The sequence below is a fragment of the Hyla sarda genome, chromosome 13 (genome assembly GCF_029499605.1).
Source record: "Hyla sarda isolate aHylSar1 chromosome 13, aHylSar1.hap1, whole genome shotgun sequence".
NCBI classification, from domain to species: Eukaryota; Metazoa; Chordata; class Amphibia; order Anura; family Hylidae; genus Hyla; species Hyla sarda.
In genome coordinates this window covers 32,198,503-32,221,289 of record NC_079201.1, presented here as the reverse complement: position 1 = coordinate 32,221,289, position 22,787 = coordinate 32,198,503, and the positions used below count along the sequence as shown (strand labels likewise).

The following is a 22,787-nucleotide window of genomic DNA, read 5'->3' as shown; positions in this document are numbered from 1 at the left end:
GTTGTTCTCTCCTTGTATACAGCAAGTACTGGTATATATATAGAACATGAACATGCTGGGCCTTGTAGTTCTCTCCGTGTATACAGCAAGTACTGGTATATATAGAACATGAACATGCTGGGACTTGTAGTTCTCTCCGTGTATACAGCAAGGACTGGTATATATAGAACATGAACATGCTGGGGCTTGTAGTTCTCTCCGTGTATACAGCAAGTACTGGTATATATACAACATGAACATGCTGGGACTTGTAGTTCTCTCCGTGTATACAGCAAGTACTGGTATATATACAACATGAACATGCTGGGACTTGTAGTTCTCTCCCATGTATACAGCAAGTACTGGTATATACAACATGAACATGCTGGGACTTGTAGTTCTCTCCGTGTATACAGCAAGTACTGGTATATATACAACATGAACATGCTGGGACTTGTAGTTCTCTCCGTGTATACAGCAAGTACTGGTATATACAACATGAACATGCTGGGACTTGTAGTTCTCTCCGTGTATACAGCAAGTACTGGTATATACAACATGAACATGCTGGGACTTGTAGTTCTCTCCGTGTATACTGCAAGTACTGGTATATATAGAACATGAACATGCTGGGACTTGTAGTTCTCTCCATGTATACAGCAAGTACTGGTATATATAGAATATGAACATGCTGGGACTTGTAGTTCTCTCCTTGTATACAGCAAGTACTGGTATATATAGAACATGAACATGCTGGGACTTGTAGTTCTCTCCTTGTATACAGCAAGTACTGGTATATATAGAATATGAACATGCTGGGACTTGTAGTTCTCTCCTTGTATACAGCAAGTACTGGTATATATAGAACATGAACATGCTGGGACTTGTAGTTCTCTCCGTGTATACAGCAAGTACTGGTATATATACAACATGAACATGCTGGGACTTGTAGTTCTCTCCTATGTATACAGCAAGTACTGGTATATACAACATGAACATGCTGGGACTTGTAGTTCTCTCCGTGTATACAGCAAGTACTGGTATATATAGAACATGAACATGCTGGGGCTTGTAGTTCTCTCCGTGTATACAGCAAGTACTGGTATATATAGAACATGAACATGCTGGGACTTGTAGTTCTCTCCGTGTATACAGCAAGTACTGGTATATATACAACATGAACATGCTGGGGCTTGTAGTTCTCTCCATGTATACAGCAAGTACTGGTATATATAGAACATGAACATGCTGGGACTTGTAGTTCTCTCCGTGTATACAGCAAGTACTGGTATATATAGAACATGAACATGCTGGGGCTTGTAGTTCTCTCCATGTATACAGCAAGTACTGGCATATATAGAACATGAACATGCTGGGACTTGTAGTTCTCTCCGTGTATACAGCAAGTACTGGTATATATACAACATGAACATGCTGGAACTTGTAGTTCTCTCCGTGTATACAGCAAGTACTGGTATATATACAACATGAACATGCTGGGACTTGTAGTTCTCTCCGTGTATACAGCAAGTACTGGTATATATAGAACATGAACATGCTGGGGCTTGTAGTTCTCTCCGTGTATACAGCAAGTACTGGTATATATAGAACATGAACATGCTGGGGCTTGTAGTTCTCTCCATGTATACAGCAAGTACTGGTATATATAGAACATGAACATGCTGGGACTTGTAGTTCTCTCCGTGTATACAGCAAGTACTGGTATATATATATATATATAACTTGAACATGCTGGGGCTTGTAGTTCTCTCCGTGTATACTGCAAGTACTGATATATATAGAACATGAACATGCTGGGACTTGTAGTTCTCTCCGTGTATACAGCAAGTACTGGTATATATAGAACATGAACATGCTGGGGCTTGTAGTTCTCTCCGTGTATACAGCAAGTACTGGTATATATACAACATGAACATGCTGGGACTTGTAGTTCTCTCCGTGTATACAGCAAGTACTGGTATATATACAACATGAACATGCTGGGACTTGTAGTTCTCTCCGTGTATACGGCAAGTACTGGTATATATAGAACATGAACATGCTGGGGCTTGTAGTTCTCTCCATGTATACAGCAAGTACTGGTATATATAGAACATGAACATGCTGGGGCTTGTAGTTCTCTCCATGTATACAGCAAGTACTGGTATATATACAACATGAACATGCTGGGACTTGTAGTGCTCTCCCATGTATACAGCAAGTACTGGTATATATAGAACATGAACATGCTGGGACTTGTAGTTCTCTCCGTGTATACAGCAAGTACTGGTATATATATATATATAACTTGAACATGCTGGGGCTTGTAGTTCTCTCCGTGTATACTGCAAGTACTGATATATATAGAACATGAACATGCTGGGACTTGTAGTTCTCTCCGTGTATACAGCAAGTACTGGTATATATACAACATGAACATGCTGGGACTTGTAGTTCTCTCCATGTATACAGCAAGTACTGGTATATATATAGAACATGAACATGCTGGGGCTTGTAGTTCTCTCCTTGTATACAGCAAGTACTGGTATATATAGAACATGAACATGCTGGGACTTGTAGTTCTCTCCATGTATACTGCAAGTACTGGTATATATAGAACATGAACATGCTGGGACTTGTAGTTCTCTCCATGTATACAGCAAGTACTGGCATATATAGAACATGAACATGCTGGGACTTGTAGTTCTCTCCGTGTATACAGCAAGTACTGGTATATATACAACATGAACATGCTGGAACTTGTAGTTCTCTCCGTGTATACAGCAGTACTGGTATATATAGAACATGAACATGCTGGGACTTGTAGTTCTCTCCGTGTATACAGCAAGTACTGGTATATATACAACATGAACATGCTGGGGCTTGTAGTTCTCTCCGTGTATACAGCAATTACTGGTATATATACAACATGAACATGCTGGGACTTGTAGTTCTCTCCGTGTATACAGCAAGTACTGGTATATATACAACATGAACATGCTGGGACTTGTAGTTCTCTCCGTGTATACAGCAAGTACTGGTATATATAGAACATGAACATGCTGGGGCTTGTAGTTCTCTCCATGTATACAGCAAGTACTGGTATATATAGAACATGAACATGCTGGGACTTGTAGTTCTCTCCGTGTATACAGCAAGTACTGGTATATATATATATATAACTTGAACATGCTGGGGCTTGTAGTTCTCTCCGTGTATACTGCAAGTACTGATATATATAGAACATGAACATGCTGGGACTTGTAGTTCTCTCCGTGTATTCAGCAAGTACTGGTATATATACAACATGAACATGCTGGGACTTGTAGTTCTCTCCGTGTATACAGCAAGTACTGGTATATATAGAACATGAACATGCTGGGGCTTGTAGTTCTCTCCGTGTATACAGCAAGTACTGGTATATATACAACATGAACATGCTGAGACTTGTAGTTCTCTCCGTGTATACAGCAAGTACTGGTATATATACAACATGAACATGCTGGGACTTGTAGTTCTCTCCGTGTATACGGCAAGTACTGGTATATATAGAACATGAACATGCTGGGGCTTGTAGTTCTCTCCATGTATACAGCAAGTACTGGTATATATAGAACATGAACATGCTGGGGCTTGTAGTTCTCTCCATGTATACTGCAAGTACTGGTATATATAGAACATGAACATGCTGGGACTTGTAGTTCTCTCCGTGTATACAGCAAGTACTGGTATATATATATATAACTTGAACATGCTGGGGCTTGTAGTTCTCTCCGTGTATACTGCAAGTACTGATATATATAGAACATGAACATGCTGGGACTTGTAGTTCTCTCCGTGTATACAGCAAGTACTGGTATATATACAACATGATCATGCTGGGACTTGTAGTTCTCTCCATGTATACAGCAAGTACTGGTATATATATAGAACATGAACATGCTGGGGCTTGTAGTTCTCTCCTTGTATACAGCAAGTACTGGTATATATAGAACATGAACATGCTGGGACTTGTAGTTCTCTCCATGTATACAGCAAGTACTGGTATATATAGAACATGAACATGCTGGGACTTGTAGTTCTCTCCATGTATACAGCAAGTACTGGCATATATAGAACATGAACATGCTGGGACTTGTAGTTCTCTCCGTGTATACAGCAAGTACTGGTATATATACAACATGAACATGCTGGAACTTGTAGTTCTCTCCGTGTATACAGCAGTACTGGTATATATAGAACATGAACATGCTGGGACTTGTAGTTCTCTCCGTGTATACAGCAAGTACTGGTATATATACAACATGAACATGCTGGGGCTTGTAGTTCTCTCCGTGTATACAGCAATTACTGGTATATATACAACATGAACATGCTGGGACTTGTAGTTCTCTCCGTGTATACAGCAAGTACTGGTATATATAGAATATGAACATGCTGGGACGTGTAGTTCTCTCCCATGTATACAGCAAGTACTGGTATATATACAACATGAACATGCTGGGGCTTGTAGTTCTCTCCATGTATACAGCAAGTACTGGTATATATACAACATGAACATGCTGGGACTTGTAGTTCTCTCCGTGTATACAGCAAGTACTGCTTTCTGAGCAGTGGATGTAAGAATGAGTGAGCAGCAGAATGGAGGGGTTTGTGAGCCAAATACAGAAACTAAACACACAACAAAAGACAAGTAAAGCATCTGCATGACCTAGTGAGTAACATATATAAGTAAAATTTTTTGTGTGTTTTGATAGGTCAGAGGGACAAGCTACTGAAGGGTAGGATGTAAATCTACAGCTTCCAGTGTGAATGGATAAATGCTAAGGAGATGTAGCTTTATCCCCTTAAGGACACAGGGCATACCTGTACGCCCTGAGTCCGCTCCCTTTCGATAACATGGGGCCTCTAACAATGGCCAGGACCCGTGGCTAATAGCGAGTGGGACTGATCGCTGTGCCACGCGCTATTATCCCTTTAGATGCGGAGTTCAAAGTTGATTGCCTCGTCTAAAGTGAAACTAAACTACCCCCGGATAGCTCAGGGGGCTGTTCAGGATCGCCGCGGTGAAATTGCTGTGTCCTAAACAGCTGTAGGACACGAGGAGCGTCCCCTTACCTGCCTCCTGGTGTCAGATCGCGGAATGACTGCTCAGTGCCTGAGATCCAGGCATGAGCAGTCAAGCGGCAGAATCAGTGATCAATGGTTTCCTATGAGAAACCACTGATCAATGTAAAAGATCAGTGTGTGCAGTGTTATAGCCCCCTATGGGATAACAATGATCAGTGTGTGCAGTGTTATAGCCCCCTATGGGAGCTATAACGCTGCAAAAAAAAAAAGTGGAAAAAAAAAAAGTTAATAAATATTTAACCCCTTCCCTAATAAAAGTTTGAATCACCCCCCTTTTCCCATTAAAAAAAAGAAAACCAGTGTAAATAAACATGTGATATCGCCGCGTGCAGAAATATCCGAATTATAAAAATATATCGTCAATTAAACCGCACGGTCAATGACGTACGCGCAAAAAAAAATCCAAAATAGCGTATTTTTGGATTTTCGTGCATGTAGTTACAAACTTGTGTTTTTTCTTCAATTTTGTTGCATAATGAGTCTTCCATTTCGCCGTAGATTTTTGGGTAAAATTACTGGTCATTACAAAGTAGAATTGGTGGCGCAAAAAATATAGATTTTTAGGTGCAAAATTTAAAGAGTTATGTTTTTTTTAAAGGCAAGGAGTTTTTCCTCCTTGCCTTTAAAAACCATAACTCTTTACATTTTGCACCTAAAAATCTATATTTTTTGCGCCACCAATTCTACTTTGTAATGACCAGTAATTTTACCCAAAAATCTTCGGCGAAATGGAAGACAATAATCATTATGCAACAAAGTGCAAAACGGAAAAACCCCTGGTCCTTACGGGGTTAACAACTAAAAAGGTTCCATGAACTAGAGAACTAGAGGGAATAGATACTTTGGGTGCTATTGGTCTATAACAGAGACTTTCGCCAAAAGAAGCTGAAGTTTGGTAGCCTTAAGAACACTCACGAGGGAACTCTGCACCTTGTGTCATATGCATCTCAACCAATCACTGTTGACTTTTCATTTTCAAAGGAAAATATTAGTCTAATTCATATCCGCTTGTCTCTGTTTTTGTACATATTCTTCATGTCTTGTCATCTCACGTGAATGACACCCAACACCTGTTCTTGAAACATAATTCCTGCAGTCGGATGGGGTCTTCACTGCCATGTTAACAATAAGATCTTGGGAGTCTAGCCTTCATAACTATGAGTACAGTAATATGGTTTATACAGTCTTGGTACAATTCCAGTGAGAGACCCAGATTTACCTAAGCAATGCTAAGATTAGTGTATCTACATATATTAGTAACTACACCTCCATGTTATGGGCATGAAATCACTCTGACATTTTACATGTCCATTCTGGCTGCTATGTACAGATATTCTTCTGGTTACTAAACATTCCATGGACATATGATATCTCCGAAGATTTCAAGGGGCAGCTCAAGTCACTATTCTAGAGAACATGCCAACTGATATACCAGGGACACCAAACAAGGAAAGAATGGGGAGAGCACCCAAAGACAACCTAATTGTATTAGACTATGTCCTAACAATAGACATCAATTAATTATGAAGGTAGCGGAGTATCCGGATCCAACAATGAAGGTGACACCTGTGGGGTGCATTTATATATACAGTGGTCCCTCAACATATGATATTAATTGGTTCCAGGAGAACCATCATATTTTGAAACCATCATATGTCGAGTACATATGTCTATGTAAAAATGGTAATTGGTTCTGGGGCCTCGGAACCATTGTATGTTGAATACATATCTCTATGGGAAACTGCTAATTGGTTCTGGGAAGACCATTGTATGGGGAGTGTTTAACAAACCAGGGTGCCTCCAGCTGTTGCACAACTACAACTCCCAGCATGCATGTACAGCCATTGACTGTCTGGGCATGCTGGGAGTTATAGTTTTGCAACAGCTGGAGGCACACTGATAGGGAAACATTGATGTATGGGATGTATAGTGTGTATATGTATTGTATGTGATGTGTGACATCGCATACAGTACTGTACAGTTCTTTAAAAACCTTCAGGGGGGACAGAATGTCCTCCATTACCATCCTGCCGACTACAGCTCTATAGGAAAGGAAGGGGAGGGCAGCCAGCAGCTCATTGGATGCCTACAGGCTATTGGCTATGGCTGCTCTGGGGGGCGGGGCTTACACGGAGCTCACAGTGGAAGCCTGCGTGAGTTAGCAGGACAGCATGTGAGTGACAGGAGGCAGAACGGGGCACATTAAACAACTATCTGTCAGATAGCTGTTTGTACGATGGCCCCGACACACAGCAGCATCATATGTCGATACTGCCTTCAACATACGATGGGCTCTGAGAGGCCATCATATGTTGAAATGATCATATGTCGGGGCCATCATAAGTCGGGGGGTCACTGTATATATAGCTGAAGTATCGAAGTAAAAGGCAACGCCAGCTGTTTCGTACGATAGAACGTACTTCTTCCAGCCTCGAGGCCTTCTATCGTATGAAACAGCTGGCGTTGCCTTTGAGCGCTCCACACCATCGAGACCTGCTCTCGTGATCCCGGACGTGGTGATGGTTTTCCTGCGGTGAGTGCATATACTCCTTTTTTTGCATGTGATATACCAGGGACCTTGGTCTAAAATGCCTGACCTTCATCCTAATCTATCGTGAAACTTATTGCCAATCTGTACAGAGGTGGAAACCTAATGACTTGGCTTACATGTGCCTAAATACGTACTTGGTGTCCAACCAGAGCATAGAAATGTCACAGGATGTATATTGGTCCCAGGGGTCATGGCCTGGATTCCAACAGTGCAGTTGTATTTATTTTGTTGCATTTCAAAATGAATCCAAACGAAAAGAGAAATATTACTTTTACTAGGATCAGCTACTATCTTTATGCTGTGCAAACTTGCTGGTGACCAGATATTAGAAAGATAGAACAGAACAAGCAATTGTAAAAGAAAAAAAAAGTAATCTCTTTATTAAGGGTAAACATATCCCGAAAATAAATGTTTAATATGGTGCTACACATAATATACAGTCTGTACACTATTTACATTTTCTATAATATTGCAGAGTAGCCATCTCAAACACTCAGCCAGGACTGGTAGAAGGTCCCCATACAAATTATTTAGAGAATGTGAATTCTTGTTGGCGCTTCCTTTAAACTGTTCCTGGCACAACAACTGATAACAGCGATCAAAGTCTCCCTCAACTTGGCATTTATCTGGGCACCTGAATTTCACCTCTCTGCCTCGTGTGTCTTGCACTTTCCTTTGCCATTATTCATTATGTCTCATGTATTCCCTTTTTACCAAGTCCAGTGAATTATATGACCTTCCTGTCCATCCCAGCGGATCTTCTATTCACTGTCTATTTTTGTAGTACATATGAATGCCCCACACCCGCTGCATGTTCTGCAGGCTCTGTCACTTTATCATCTTCTCTCGTAGTATCTCCAATATAACTTGCCTCTCCTCTCTTTCTAGCTCAAACCGTCTCTCCCTTTCCTTGCGCTCAGCCTCCTGCCTCTCTCTCTCCAGGGCGGCACGCTCTCTCTGCAGCTGCAGCTCCTCGCGCCGAAGTGCCAGCTCCTCCTCCCGCAGGCGCTGCTCTGATTCTGCTCTCCTCTCCAGGTGCTGCAGGATGCGGGCGTAAACCCTGCAGCATCCTTCACACTCCTGATTTCTGACTAATCTCTGTCCCATGTTGTTATCTTCTTGCTTAGACTCCACAACTGGAAGGCAATGAAGTATTAGGTTAATAAAATGTCACATTACATCGGTTCTCTAATTTAAATGGACATGTCATTTTAAACTACTTCTATTAGATACAGCCTACGTGGTTCCTAAAATTTCTGTGAATTAAGAGCTTTTGAGTCTTATCCACTAGATGTCTCACGTCCTTGCAATTTGCTGATTATTACCTGTTGTTAGGAGAATTCTGTCTCAGCTTACTCAGGAAATTTACAAGGCGCGAGTGGGATTCCCCCCCCCTCCCTTTAGTCAGCAGGCTTGTATTTGCATAGTATAACCCCTTCCTTGCTGTGCTCCTGTTTCTTTTCTTTCTGCTCATATAGCAACTTGCAAACCCAGTGTATCAATACCCCCCCCCATGAAATCTATAGTTGTGCATTTTGTTTATCATCCCACAGCAGCATAGTGCCAGCCTCTTCAGTCAGTTCACTCTCTAGCACTGTGTAATAGCGTAGCAGAGATGGGTAGGTGGTGTGCTTGCTCAAATGGTCAGGTTTGTGTGCTACTGGCTAACAGCTAAGCTCTGGCCCCACTCCACCCTCAGAAATGGAGAAAATGCACAATGGCGGGAACTCTCAGGTCAGGGCCTCAAAAATATTAGTAAGAGCCTAAGGATCACCACAACAGCTACACTTTAAAAACAAAACAAATGACAGTCTTCTAGGCGGGTAAAATAATAAAATATATTATACAAACCTTGCTGATACAAGTGCAGTTCCTCCAGTCCCTGAGGCCCCTGTTTACTTACCCTGAGAACACCCTCTCCTTGCTCTTCTGAATGCAATCTGAGCCCAATGCAGCCTCAGTGACTGGCTTTAGTTTGGAAGATCATCTGGAGAACCCTTTGTATAAATTGCAAATCAAAATTGAAACCCCTGTAGAACACAAAAGGTTTTGGCCTTGTGGACAATGCCAACTTTCATTATTGCATTATCATTTTTTCCTCCTTTTCTTTTAAGAGATATAACTTTTATTTTTTCATCCACAGAGCCAAATGAGGGCTCTGTGGATGAGGTCTCTGAGGGAGGAGGAAGATGTGACCGGGCTGGCAGAGATGTTAGGAGCAGAGCGCACTGCCAAGGCCTCCGCAACAGCTGACATCAGCTGTTTTCCCCCAGTACGATCCTAGCATCACTGATGCTGTAAGTGCTAGGAGTGGGGAAAAACAGCTAATGTCGGCTGTTGTGTAGGTCATGTCAGTGCGCAGCAATCACATATTCCTTCAATGTACATAGCTTCATTACTCGGGCAGGGGTTAGGGGAACTGGGGAGGGTGTTGGGTATTGAAACGGCAGTGATGCAGTAAATCAGCTGAACCTGTGTGAATGATGGTGTTGGCCATACAAAGGGAGCAGAGTCTAAGGTGCCCCTGGTTTCCACCAGAGCCCGCCGCAAAGTGGGCTGGACTTGCTGCGGCAGGCAGCACACAGGTCGCTACCCCTGATACGACTCGTCCACACAGGCTGCTGAGGTGTTACGTGGCACAGGTAGGATGAGGCAAGCTCATGGTCTAGACAGGCAAGAGGTCAGGGCCGGTGGCACAGGAGTGTGGTCAGTAACGAAGCTCAGAGGGCAGACGGCACAGGAGCAAGGTCAGGTCACAAAGCAAGAGGTCTGGAACACTGTAGACAACACACAACTGAAACACTTTCTCTAGGGCTAGTGATCACAAAGATCCGGCAAGGACAGGAAGTAAGTGTGGGGTTAAATACAGGACCAGACAATCACCACAGGACCAGAGAAGCAACAACTTTGAATGCTGCGTCTAAAGTGAAAGTAAAACCATGCCATAGCTCAGGGAGCTATTTGGGATCGCAGTGTCGAAATCGCAGCATCCCGAACAGCTTACATGACAGCCGGAGGGTCCTTACCTGCCTCCATGCTGTCCGAACGCCGAATGACTGCTCAGTGCCTGAGATTATGAGGCATGAGCAGTCAAGCGGCAGAACCATCAATCAGTGGTTTCTTATGAGAAACCACTGATCAATGTAAAAGATCAGTGTGTGCAGTGTTATAGCCCCCTATGGGAGCTATAACATTGCAAAAAAAAAAGTGAATAAAGATCATTTAACCCCTTCCCTAATAAAAGTTTGAATCACCCCCCTTTTCCCATAAAAAAAAAAAACTGTGTAAATAAAAATAAACATATGTGGTATCGCTGTGTGCTGAAATGTCCGAATTATAAAAATATATCGTTAATTAAACCGCACGGTCAATGGCGTAAAAAATTCCAAAGTCCAAAATAGTGCATTTTTGGTCACTTTTTATATCATGAAAAAATGAATAAAAAGCGATCAATAAGTCATATAAATGCAAAAATGGTACCGCTAAAAACTTCAGATCATGGCGCAAAAAAATGAGCCCCCCATACGCGGAAAAATAAAAAAGTTATAGGGGTCAGAAGATAATTTTAAACATATAAATTTTCCGGCATGTAGTTATGATTTTTTCCAGAAGTACGACAAAATCAAACCTATATAAGTAGGGTATCAGTTTAATCGTATGGACCTACAGAATAAAGAGAAGGTGTCCTTTTTACCGAAAAATGTACTATGTAGAAACGGAAGCTCCCAAAAGTTACAAAATGGCGTATTTTTTTTTCAATTTTGTGTCACAATGATATTTTTTTTTTCCATTTCACCGTAGATTTTTGGGTAAAATGACTGACGTCATTACAAAGTAGAATTGGTGGCGCAAAAAATAAGCCATCATATGGATTTTTAGGTGCAAAATTGAAACAGTTATGATTTTTTAAAGGTAAGGAGGAAAAAACGAAAATGCAAAAACGGAAAAACTCCGGATCCTTAAGGGGTTAATAAGGGCACATAATCCCAAATTCTAACGTTGTGGTGATTGACATTCCCACTAAGGTGAAAGGTTGTCTCATTGCTGAACACCAGCCTGTCGGAAAATGTATCCGCTTCCAATCAGCTCTGCAAGTCAATGTTAAAGTCATGGCATTTCATTTTGTCATCTTTGTCTGGCTTACAACGCAGACGTTTTTATAAGATACACCATACCATAGTTTGTGGTACTTGTAGTTCCATATTAGTCAGCCTGGTAGACTTTCTAGTTTTACTTTTATTGATCAGTCAATGGCCAATTACCACTGTTACTTTCAATACAGGTCTTTACTTTTGCACCACCAATTTTGATTCACCCTTTCGGAGACCGAAAATATTGGACTGTATTGTAGATAATCATACATCACAATAGTTTTTTTAAAGATGCAATCTTTTTGTTGAAACATAAAAAAAAAAAACACCTGAAGACTATATAAAGGGGTATACTGCTTGTAAAAACAAAGCAAGCATTTTCAGATGCAATCCTCTTTCTTAGCTGCTGCCTGTCGAGCACGGGAAGTACAAGGGCCCAATGTGTCATATTGCAGCAAATAGATGGGTGAGATGGGACATCACTGAGGCTAGCGATGTGCTGAGCTTCAGTATGAGACACTGGGCGTGGGAGCTTCCTATGCCCGACAAGACGCGCTGCAGGGGAGGAAGACGATCACATCAGGGAACAGAACAGGGAGCTATTTTTTTCATATCCGACGCAAAGAAAACCACTTTAAGACAGTTTTCTATTCAGTTAAAAACAAAAATGTCTACACCTAAGACCTTAATCAGATGTCTATGAGGGACAGTGTCAAACGCTTTTGCAAAATCCAGAAACAATAAATCGAAAGCCAACCCTGTGTCAAGGCTTCTGCTCACATCTTCAGCAAATTAGATTGGTTTGAAAACTTCTATACTTAATAAAGCTATGCTAGCCATGCCATCATTTCCCCTCTATGTATTCCTGTATGAAGACCCTTATGAGCCCCATCATTTTTCTATAATGGGCGTTAAGCTCACTGGTCTATAATTACCTGGGGAAGACCTAGAGCCCTTTTTGAAGATTGATACCACGTTTGCCCTGTGCCAGTCCCTCAGCACAATACCAGAGAAACCCTGAATATTATAAACAAGGGTACACAAATTACTGAACTGAGTTCTCTAAGAACTCTTGGGTGTAATATACCTGGCCCTGGAACTTTGCTTACATTCACTTTATTTAATTTACCTTGGACCATATCTCCATTAAATCGATTATACAGTGGCTGGGGGGGGGGGGGGGGGGGTAGAAGTATGCCTATTGTGTCTGGCATAAAAAAATAAACATTTACTTATTTCCAGCACTCCTGAGATGCCTGCGAAACACTTCACCTAACCCTTTCATTACCTAGCAAATTTTGATTTCTGGCTTATGTTTTACTTTTTCCTCTATTACCCATAACATTTTTTATTTTTCAATTTTTTGGGAGAAGTTGTAGTTTTTTTTTTTGCATACTTTAATATATAGTGTATAAAAAAAACAATAATACATTATATATAGATTTAAAAAAAATATGGAATTTCTCAATTTTGTGTGGCAATACAATAAAACTGACTTGGTTCATTACGATTCCAATGATACCAAATGTGGATATTTTGAACTCTGTTAGTATTTTTTTTGCATTATGATCTGTAGTTTTTAACAGTACCACTTTTGTGTAGTTGTGGCTGTTTAACCACTTGTTATTCCATTTTTTCTGGGATGTGATGTGACCAAAAATCAGCATTTTTGGTGTATGGAATTTTTTTTTTGCATTTATGCTGTTGAACGTGCAGAATTAGGAATGTAATACCAAATAACTATTTTTACAGTGTTTTATCTTAAAACTGTGAAGGTGGTGGTGGGGGTACTGATTTAATTTTTTATACATTTTTGGCCCCCCTAGGGGCCTATCCTAAGCTATGAGTAGATGACTTACATAGATCAATGTAATGCTTTTGCATAACATTGATCCATGAAATCTGCTTTTGATTGCTAAGGGCTGCCTATGGCAGCCTTCACCAATCACTGATCCACAGAAGCCCGAGGAGCACAGGTAAGGTCCCAGGCTTCCACTACAACCCATCAGCACCTCACGATTACATTTTGAAAATTAGCTGCCTTTATTACGCTTTTACAGATTTTATTGAGCTACAGCTGATCCCCCTGAATTGTATTTTTAAATGCTGTTTTTAAGTGTATTGCTCTTTTAACATCAGTTACAACCAGCCTATTTGTTAGTGGGCCACAGCTGAGAAAGGCCAACGCCGAAACGCGTCCTGTACCTTGTACCTATGATCTGCTAAAGTACATAAACCTTAAAGGGGTATTCCAGGCAAAACCTTTTTTTATATATATCAACTGGCTCCGGAAAGTTAAACAGATTTGTAAATTACTTCTATTAAAAAATCTTAATCCTTCCAATAGTTATTAGCTTCTGAAGTTTTCTGTCTAACTGCTCAATGATGATGTCACGTCCCAGGAGCTGTGCATGCTGGGAGAATATCCCCATAGGAATTGCACAGCTCCCGGGACGTGACATCATCATTGAGCAGTTAGACAGAGAACTTCAGAAGCTAATAACTATTGGAAGGATTAAGATTTTTTAATAGAAGTAATTTACAAATCTGTTTAACTTTCCGGAGCCAGTTGATATAGATATATATATATATATATATATATATAAGTTTTGGCCTGGAATACCCCTTTAACCACTTTTGCAGACTTAATGAGTGCTGGGATTCTCCCAGTAATTTGTCAACCTGATTCACAATATGCCACATTTGAATGCCAATACAGTCTTTGTCTGTCTCGCCTATAAATAAGTCACGCACTACCAGCACCCGTCTGGCCAGCCCTGCACTTCCATTCCCCTCCTTAGTGGAGTAGACAACCCCTGGCTGTCATCTTGCTCTGAACTAACCTCCCCCTCATCTACCAACATGGCAAACTTGTTGGGATGTGCCAGATTAGGACTAGCCTCCCTGGCACATTAAACCCAGGTAGCTGTCTCACTGTCCTGAACTTCTATACCACCATTCTCCCCCACATCTAACTCAAAGAGTGTTTGTTCAGTGAGTCTTGCCACAAGTGTTAAAATGAATAAGGATTATTAAAAACGAAATCTAGTTTTTGAATAAGATGTACAGACCATGTGGGATAGAAGCCTCCTCTTGTGCTCTCCGCGGTGTCTCCTCAGTGACAGACATGGTGTCTCTTATAGGGTCCCTGTGCCGTGGATCCGAGCCAACTTCTCTTTTCTCAGACTCCAGTTCCAGAATTTTCTGAAGCAAATCCTCCTTTTCCATATACATAGCCTCTGTGCCACCCCTGTGTAGAGGGTTCCATATCAGGCAAAGAAGTTCATGGATGCCCTATACAATGCAATAGTTATGTAGGGCATGTAGCAAAATACAGACAGAACAGAAATTCTAATTAGACAAGTTTTAACCTTGATACCATGCGGTGCGCAGTTTTGGCTAGGTTCACATTGCCGAGCCTGACAGAAAAGACCCAAACTGGGATTGGAGCACAAATGACACTACCAGGTCCCAGCAGATCCCATTGACTTCAATGAGGTCCGTCGGAATCCAGTATTTTACCGGATTTAGCAGAGAATTTTTTTTTTATATGCAATATTTTTTTCTCTGCTAAACTCCCATCGTTCTGACGGACTAGCTGACAAAGCCCCATATACCGGGGCACAACAGCAATGTGGACGAGCCCTTACATAGAAGGTGTGCTTTCTTGTGGGATCCTGGACAGAAGTGATTAAAAGGTACAGTGATCGGGTGTTGGCACTTCCTTCCCAGATAAAATGTCACAGGAACCAGGAAGGAGAATCAAGTGCTGTCAGAAAGGCAGTGGCGGAGAAATGGGGCAGGTGAGTATGCTTTCTTTATTTCAATGCACCCTGAGGCATTAACAAAAAACATTTCCTATACATAAATAACTATTTTAAGGGGTATTACCATGAAGGTAAATAGGTCTTAACTGATGCATTATGTGAAATTAAACATATTTGCAATAAGTAATTATCAGAAATCAATTGTTCTTTAAATCAGAGCATAAGAAACAAAAAGAGGAGGTGCTCCAAATTCCCTTTTTCCAATGTCAAAGGTGTAGATTAAGGCAACTTGGATGTAAACTCCCCATGTGGTTTTGCCCTGTAATCACAACACCAGTGCACACTTTGCACCAACACCAAATATGTGGAATGCCTGGTGCAGCCTACGTCCACCCTCAGCTCAAAGAATTTGAGGCAGTAAATGCAATCGAGGGAGGAGAGCCTCGGGGAACCTCTGTTGGCTGGAAGATACCTGGGAGTCTTCAGAAAGAATGGACATCTGGAGACTGCGCTCCTAATTAAAGTTTAAATTATATTATCTAATACACAATTCTGGACAGGATATATAAAATAAGGAATGTTTTTAAGAAAATATCAGACAACGCGTTACAGGGGTCCAACCCTTTTTATCAGGTTGAGAATATAATAAGAATAAACACACGCAGATCTTAAATGTACGCTGGACATTGATTAACCTAGAAGGGCTAGTTATGTCACTTCATCATAAGGGTAAATGAAAAAAATTATATACATAGAACATTGAACATTGAACATATGCAAAATAGTGCATAAAATCATAGTGCATAACATATGAATGCATTAGATGCATATACAGTTAAATGTAGTTTATATATGAGCCGATATGAAATATATCTAATATATTTAATTATATTATATACTTATCTAATTCCTTTATATGTTGTGTTTTTATAGCACTGTACGCTTTATTTAAAGGGGTAGTCCAGGGAACTGAACATATCAGACACGTATCCCCTATCCACAGGATAGGGGATAAGTGTCTGATCGCGGGGGGGTCTCACTCCCCACTATTTCTGGGCTACTTATGCGTCCTCGGTGCACTCGTCCCCCACCTTCCTGGATAGATGCAAGTGATGGCCGCTCAGATATTCCTGCGGCTGGTGACTGGCTAAGTGGGCTATCATTTGCCTCCGTCCAGGTAGGTCGGGGCAAGAGAGCACTACGCCGCCAAACGTCCTTTTTTTCGGAAGACTCACAGATATTTTCCAGCCAACAGAGTACCTGAGGGTCTCGTTCGTTAAAGACGTACTGCAAAGCCATCACACTACCTGGATATGATCCCTATAAATGATCCTGCCTGATATGCATGGTTCTTTTGGCCCCTGTGGTCTTCTCTGGCTGCTTAAGATTCTTTGCCATCCTTGCCTCATAGATCCTACATTTCCCAGGAATCATTGCAACTCTTCTCTGCCGTTCAGCTCACTCTCTAAGAAAAGCCCCACCCTCCTGCTTTGAGCAGCAGAGAGCAGTTCAATGTGTGATTGGATAAGGCTGCACACACCTCCCAGCTCTCAGCACTAAAGGGAGAATGACTCATCAGTGTCGAGCAAAAATCATGTGGTCTGTGTCTCTCTGGAGGGTGGGTGCTGTTTTCAGTGAGGGGTTTGGACACAGACACAGAGGATGATAGTATAACCTGTTTTCCTCACTCCCTGCATGTAAGTGACAACTGGAAGAGGGGAAACTGAATAGGTTTATGAGAGGGAAAGGATGGGCTATGGATTTAGTTGCCCAGAGTTCCTCTTTAGGGACTCATAACATTTTTATTATACCACCTAAAGACCCATATAAAAGCTTGTTTTTTGCACAACCATTTGTACTTTGTAATGACACCTTACATTTTAACCAAAAAATTTATATTATTTGTGGGTGGTCTTTTTTGCACTTTATGGTAAAAATGATACGTTATCTTTATTCTGTAGGTCAATACAAAGAGAGGAATCCCCTCTAGAAACGCGTTGTCCAGCATATCCCAAATCTGTGTAACTTTTGTTGCCCATGTTACTATTGTAATTTGAGAAATAAAAAGTTTACAGCATCTTTGCCTACATCATCTGTTCAATCCCGGAGAAGCGCTGCACAAAAGTTGGATTTTTGGGTCTGTCCCTCTCCACGGACACCCGCAACCTACTTTCAGCCAATAAAGTTAAAATTATATTCATTTTATGTTTTTTTTTTATTATTGTACTACTTTTTTGAAAAAAGCTAACTTTACTAGGTATGCATAAAATTGTCCTTTTCTGACCCCTGTAACTTTATTTTTTCGTTTGCGGGGATGTATGAGAGCTAATTTTTTGTGCCGTGATCTGCAGTTTTTAACGGTCCCATTTTTGTTTTGATGGTACTTTTTGATCACTTTTTATTTATTTTTTCTGATAAATTATGTGATTAAAAATCTGTATTTTTGGTGTTTGGTATTTTTTAATATGTTCATTTTTTCATTTTTGTAAAATGGGAAAATAAGGGTAATTTTATTTTTTATTAGGGGAGAGAATTTATTATAATTTTAGAGACTTTTTTCTTTTACACTTTTTAAGACCCCATAGAGGACTTTTATATGCAATCATTAGATTGCATTCACTGTATACTGCTAGGCCTATAGCATAGCATTATACAGCATGATCAACTATCCACTGATCTAGTCTAGCTAAGCCAGGCTATATCAGTGAATTGGCGATAGGAGGCAGATAAGGGGACCCTCCCCCACCATTTTAGCTCAAGGAACCCTTGCGATCACGTCGCAGGAGTTTTGTGAGCTTCACTGAGCTACTGGCAAGTTTCATTTACACTTTGGTGGTTATTAATGGTACTTATTCTGATTGGGTGACTATTACTAGTGGGATACCACAGGGGTCCGTCTTGGGTCCTGTCCTATTTAAGATATTCATTAATGACCTTGCAGAGGGGTTGAATAGTAAAGTAGCAATCTTTGCAGATGACACTTAACTCTGTAAAGCGGTAAACACTATAGAGGACAGTGCATTGTTACAAATAGATCTGGATAGGTTGGAGGTTTGGGCTGGGAAGTGGCAGATGAGGTTCAACACTGATAAATGTAAGGTAATGCACATGAGGAAGAAAAATCCGGGCTGGGATTATGTATTAAATGGGAGAATACTTGGGACGACTGACATGGAAAAGGAATTAGGAGTCTTCGTTAACAGTAAATTTAGCTGTAGTGACCAGTGTCGGGCAGCTGCTGCCAAGGCTAATAAAATCATGGGGTGCATCAATAGGGGCATAGATGTCCACGACAAGGAAATCATTCTACCACTGTACAAATCACTAGTCAGACCACACATAGAATACTGTGTACAGTACTGGTCAGACCACACATAGAATACTGTGTACAGTACTGGGCACCAGTGTACAAGAAAGATATAGTGGAGCTGGAGAGGGTTCAAAGACGGGCAACCAGAGTAATACGGGGGATGGGAGGACTACAATATCCAGAAAGATTATCAGAATTAGGGTTATTTAGTTTAGAAAAAAGAAGGCTTAGGGGAGACCTAATAACTATGTATAAATATAGCAGGGCACAGTACAGAGATCTCTCCCATGATCTATTTATACCCAGGACTGTATCTATAACAAGGGGGCATCCTCTACATCTAGAGGAAAGAAGGTTTCTACACCAGCACAGACAGGGGTTCTTTACTGTAAGAGCAGTGAGACTGTGGAATTCTCTCCCGAAGGAGGTGGTCATGGTGAACTCTGTAATAGAGTTCAAAAAGGGGCTGGATGCATTTTTGGAGAGTAATAACATTACTGGTTATGTATACTAGATTTATAGGGACAGAACGTTGATCCAGGGATTTATTCTGACTGCCATATTTGGAGTCGGGAAGGAATTTTTACCTCTAGTATGAGGGTTTTTTGCCTTCCTCTGGATCAACTCAACTCAATAGGGACTTATTAAGGTTACAGGTTGAACTTGATGGACTCTGGTCTTTTTTCAACCTTATGAACTATGTTACTATGTTACTTTAGATGCTATGATCAGCATTGATCACAACATCTAAAAGGTTAAATGCGGCGATCACGCGCTGCCCGGCATAAGCAGTGAGTGTGTGGCTACTGATGGTAGCTGGCACTTACTGCTCTGAAGTGAGTGCAGCTCCTGAGCTCACTTCAAAGCCACGTAAGGTGTCAGGGCATTCAGGTACCAGGTCCTTAAGTACCAGGGACGAGGGCGTACCTGTATGCCCTGCATCTTTAGCGGCTTAAGTTTTTGGAAGGCAGCCCTACCAATGTAGGCTGGATTCTGTCATGTTTTTTGCTTGTTGCCATGGGATACGTCCTGTAGGCAGTCTTCTCTTCTGGTCAGACATGCTCAGTTGCTTAGTTCACCTCACATACAGTGAATATACAGCCAAAAAGAATGCAGCATACAGCTGCTAAACCCATAAAGTTCACTTACTTATGTTTGAGGGAGTCTGGCTGTCTGGCTTAACATTCACTGGCTATAATCAGGTAAATATACATTATATATGTCCTGCTAAAGCTTCTGTATTACAGTCTGTCACATGTGGGGGAGAGTTATTAAAACCTGTTTAGAGGATGAGTGGTGCAGTTGCCTATAGCAACCAATTTTACACATAAAAGAAGCAATCTGATTGGTTGCTATGGGCAACTGCACCACTGTTCCTCTACACAGGTTTAGATAAATCCCCCCTACAGTGTAACACTACAATCACTAGGCAGGAAGGGGAGGATATTATTCACTATAATAACACAGTATCTGTGTGAGGAGAGAAGAGATAACTTTACCATTATGAGGATTAGAGGAATGAGGACCTACACTAATGACTGCTGGGAAATGAAGTTCAAAGCAAGTCATGTGATGGTCAGAAGCCCCGCCCACCACACAGATTTTTATACGAAAAGAGGAGAGGATAAAAATATGATTGAGAAAAGGAAATAAGGTCATGTCTGCATTATTATTTTTCAGAGACACGTTTATTTTCATTCAACCTAACAAAAAAAAAGTTTGCTGTGGAAAGTGGATCATGGTAAAACCCCTTTAGGGTACGATCACACGTATGCAGATTTGATGGATTTTCTGCTGCAGATTTCAATGTAAACTAAATGACTGAGCACAGATTATAATCGGCAGTTACAAATCCATCGCATCAAATGTGCGCAGGATCCTGTATGTGTGAATGTACCCTCAATGTGTTAGATCTGGCCCTTTGGAGTGTTAGATCTGGCCCTTAATGGGCTTTGCTGGTCAGTACACACTACAGGTTAGGTACATAGAACGGGAGTGCAGAAAGTTCTAAGGCAAGCGAGACTACCAGCCACAGGAGTAAAGGGTGTAATATCACTAAAGATTCCCCAGCAATGATGGCAGTACCATTAGTGACCTACTGCTATGTATCAAAAAAGGGTATTAAAGCAAGTGAATAGCAGGAAACCTCAAGAAGCAGACAAGAGAGGATGTGTAATCTGAGTACCAGTTAAAAAAAAACTGAAGCACTGAAGGAAGTACCAGTAGTAATGGAAGTAACAACATCTGACAATACTTGCCACATGAAGAACCATGGATGTATGTGCAGGCAGTGATAGCATTACAAGCAGCATTGGAGGTGCTAGAAGTGATAACAGTACACGCGGTGGTGAGAATAACATTATTAATGACAGTACAGGCAGTGATAGGAGTACCAGTAGTAATATTATATGGGAGTAGCAGTGATTAGAGTAGCAGTAATGGGAGTACCTGTTATGATGACAGTACAGGAGTTGATGGGTAGCAGTAGCAGTGATTGGAGTACAGGCAGTGATGAAAGTACCAGCAGTAGTGATGGGAATACAGGCAGTGATGGGAGTAGTGGCAGTAATAAGAGAAGTAGCAGTGATAGGAGTAGCAGTGATGGTAGAACCGGTAATCGGTGAAGCACCCGCAGAGAACAGTACTAGCATGGATAAATGTACAAGCAGTGAAAAAAATTACATGCAGTGATTGGACGGTACAGGTGGTAACGATGATGGGCGGTACAAGTAGTAATGGGGGGTACCAGCAGAAATTAAATAACAAGCAATGATGGTAATACCAGTACTTATGACAGTACAGGCAGTGATAGGAGTAATATTAGATGGAAGTAGTAGTGATTGGAAGTAACAGAAATTGGAGTACCATTAATGGTGCAAGTACAGCCATTGAGGAAAGTAGCAGTAGCAATGAAGGGAGTACCAGTAGTAGTGATAGGAGTACAGGCAGTGATGGGAGTCGTAGCAGTAGCAGTGATGGGAGTAGTGACAGTGATGCAGTGATGGTAATATTGGCAGTAATGGAAGGTTTAATTGTAGCAAAGATGGGAGGAGTAGTAGTTGCAGTGATGGGAGTAGCAGAGTAGGAGAGATGGGAATAGCAGTAACAGTAAACTTGCAGCACTCTTAGCATGCTACATCCTGAATTAACTAAATGTAACTGACTTGTTTGGCTTTTGGGACCCCACTGTTAATATTGCCCAGGGCCACATTAAGTCTAAAACCGGCCCTGTGTCCAGCGACAGCCACAAAACATCACTGCTCTAGAGGAGATCTGCATGGAGAAATGGGCAAAATACCAGCAACAGTGTGAAAACCTTGTGAAGACTTATAGAATACGATTGACCTCTGTCATTGCCAACAAAGGGTATACAACAAAGTATTGAGATGAAATTTTGTTATTGACGAAATCTTGCTTGTTTGTAGGTGACCAAATACTTATTTTCCACCATAATTTGCAAATAAATTCTTAAAAAATCAGACAATGTGATTTTATGGATTTATTTTCTCATTCTGTCTCTCATAGTTGAGGTATTATACCTATGATGAAAATTACAGGCCTCTCATCTTTTTAGGTGGGATAACTTGCACAATTGGTGGCTGACTAAATACTTTTTTGCCCCACTGTAGATTTTGATCAAAAAGTACAAGCCCACTCGCCACGTAAAGGCCACCTAGTCAGAGTGGGTCCCTAACCTAACACTGGCGTAACGCCGGGTGGCGACACCGTCTCCGCAACACCAAGTCCATAGAGGGAATGACCCAATGGCCAGGCAGCCCCACTGCTCCCGATCAAGCTGCCGACTCAGGGCCACACCACCCCATAGATAAAGCATCCCAGAAACAATGGCCGCCACAGAGCACCACACCAGTGTGATGAGAATATTAGTAGCAGAGATAGGAGTAACAGTAGCAGTGATAAGGGTAGTAGCAGTGACAGGAAAAAGGACAGTGATTGAA

General features: G+C 41.2%; 2 protein-coding genes across 7 annotated transcripts in view; one reads left to right on the top strand and one right to left on the bottom strand.

Annotated features, from left to right (window-relative positions):
- Window positions 1-22,787, top strand: part of USP36 (ubiquitin specific peptidase 36) — a 116,336-nt gene that overhangs the window by 12,673 nt on the left and 80,876 nt on the right. The gene's annotated exons all lie outside the window — the stretch shown is intronic.
- LOC130297424 (trichohyalin-like) overlaps window positions 7,475-22,787 on the bottom strand; it is a 90,284-nt gene continuing 74,971 nt past the window's right edge. The window contains exons 3-4 of one of the 6 annotated variants that reach the window (XM_056549889.1): window positions 14,823-15,001; window positions 7,475-8,796 (exon numbers count right to left, since the gene is read on the bottom strand). In XM_056549889.1, the coding sequence (XP_056405864.1) occupies window positions 8,489-8,796; window positions 14,823-15,001 (487 nt within the window). In that variant the 3' untranslated portion in view covers window positions 7,475-8,488. Of the gene's footprint in view, window positions 8,797-14,822; window positions 15,046-22,787 lie in introns of those variants that run through there. The other 5 variants (XM_056549894.1, XM_056549891.1, XM_056549890.1 and 2 more) reach the window with 5 other exon arrangements.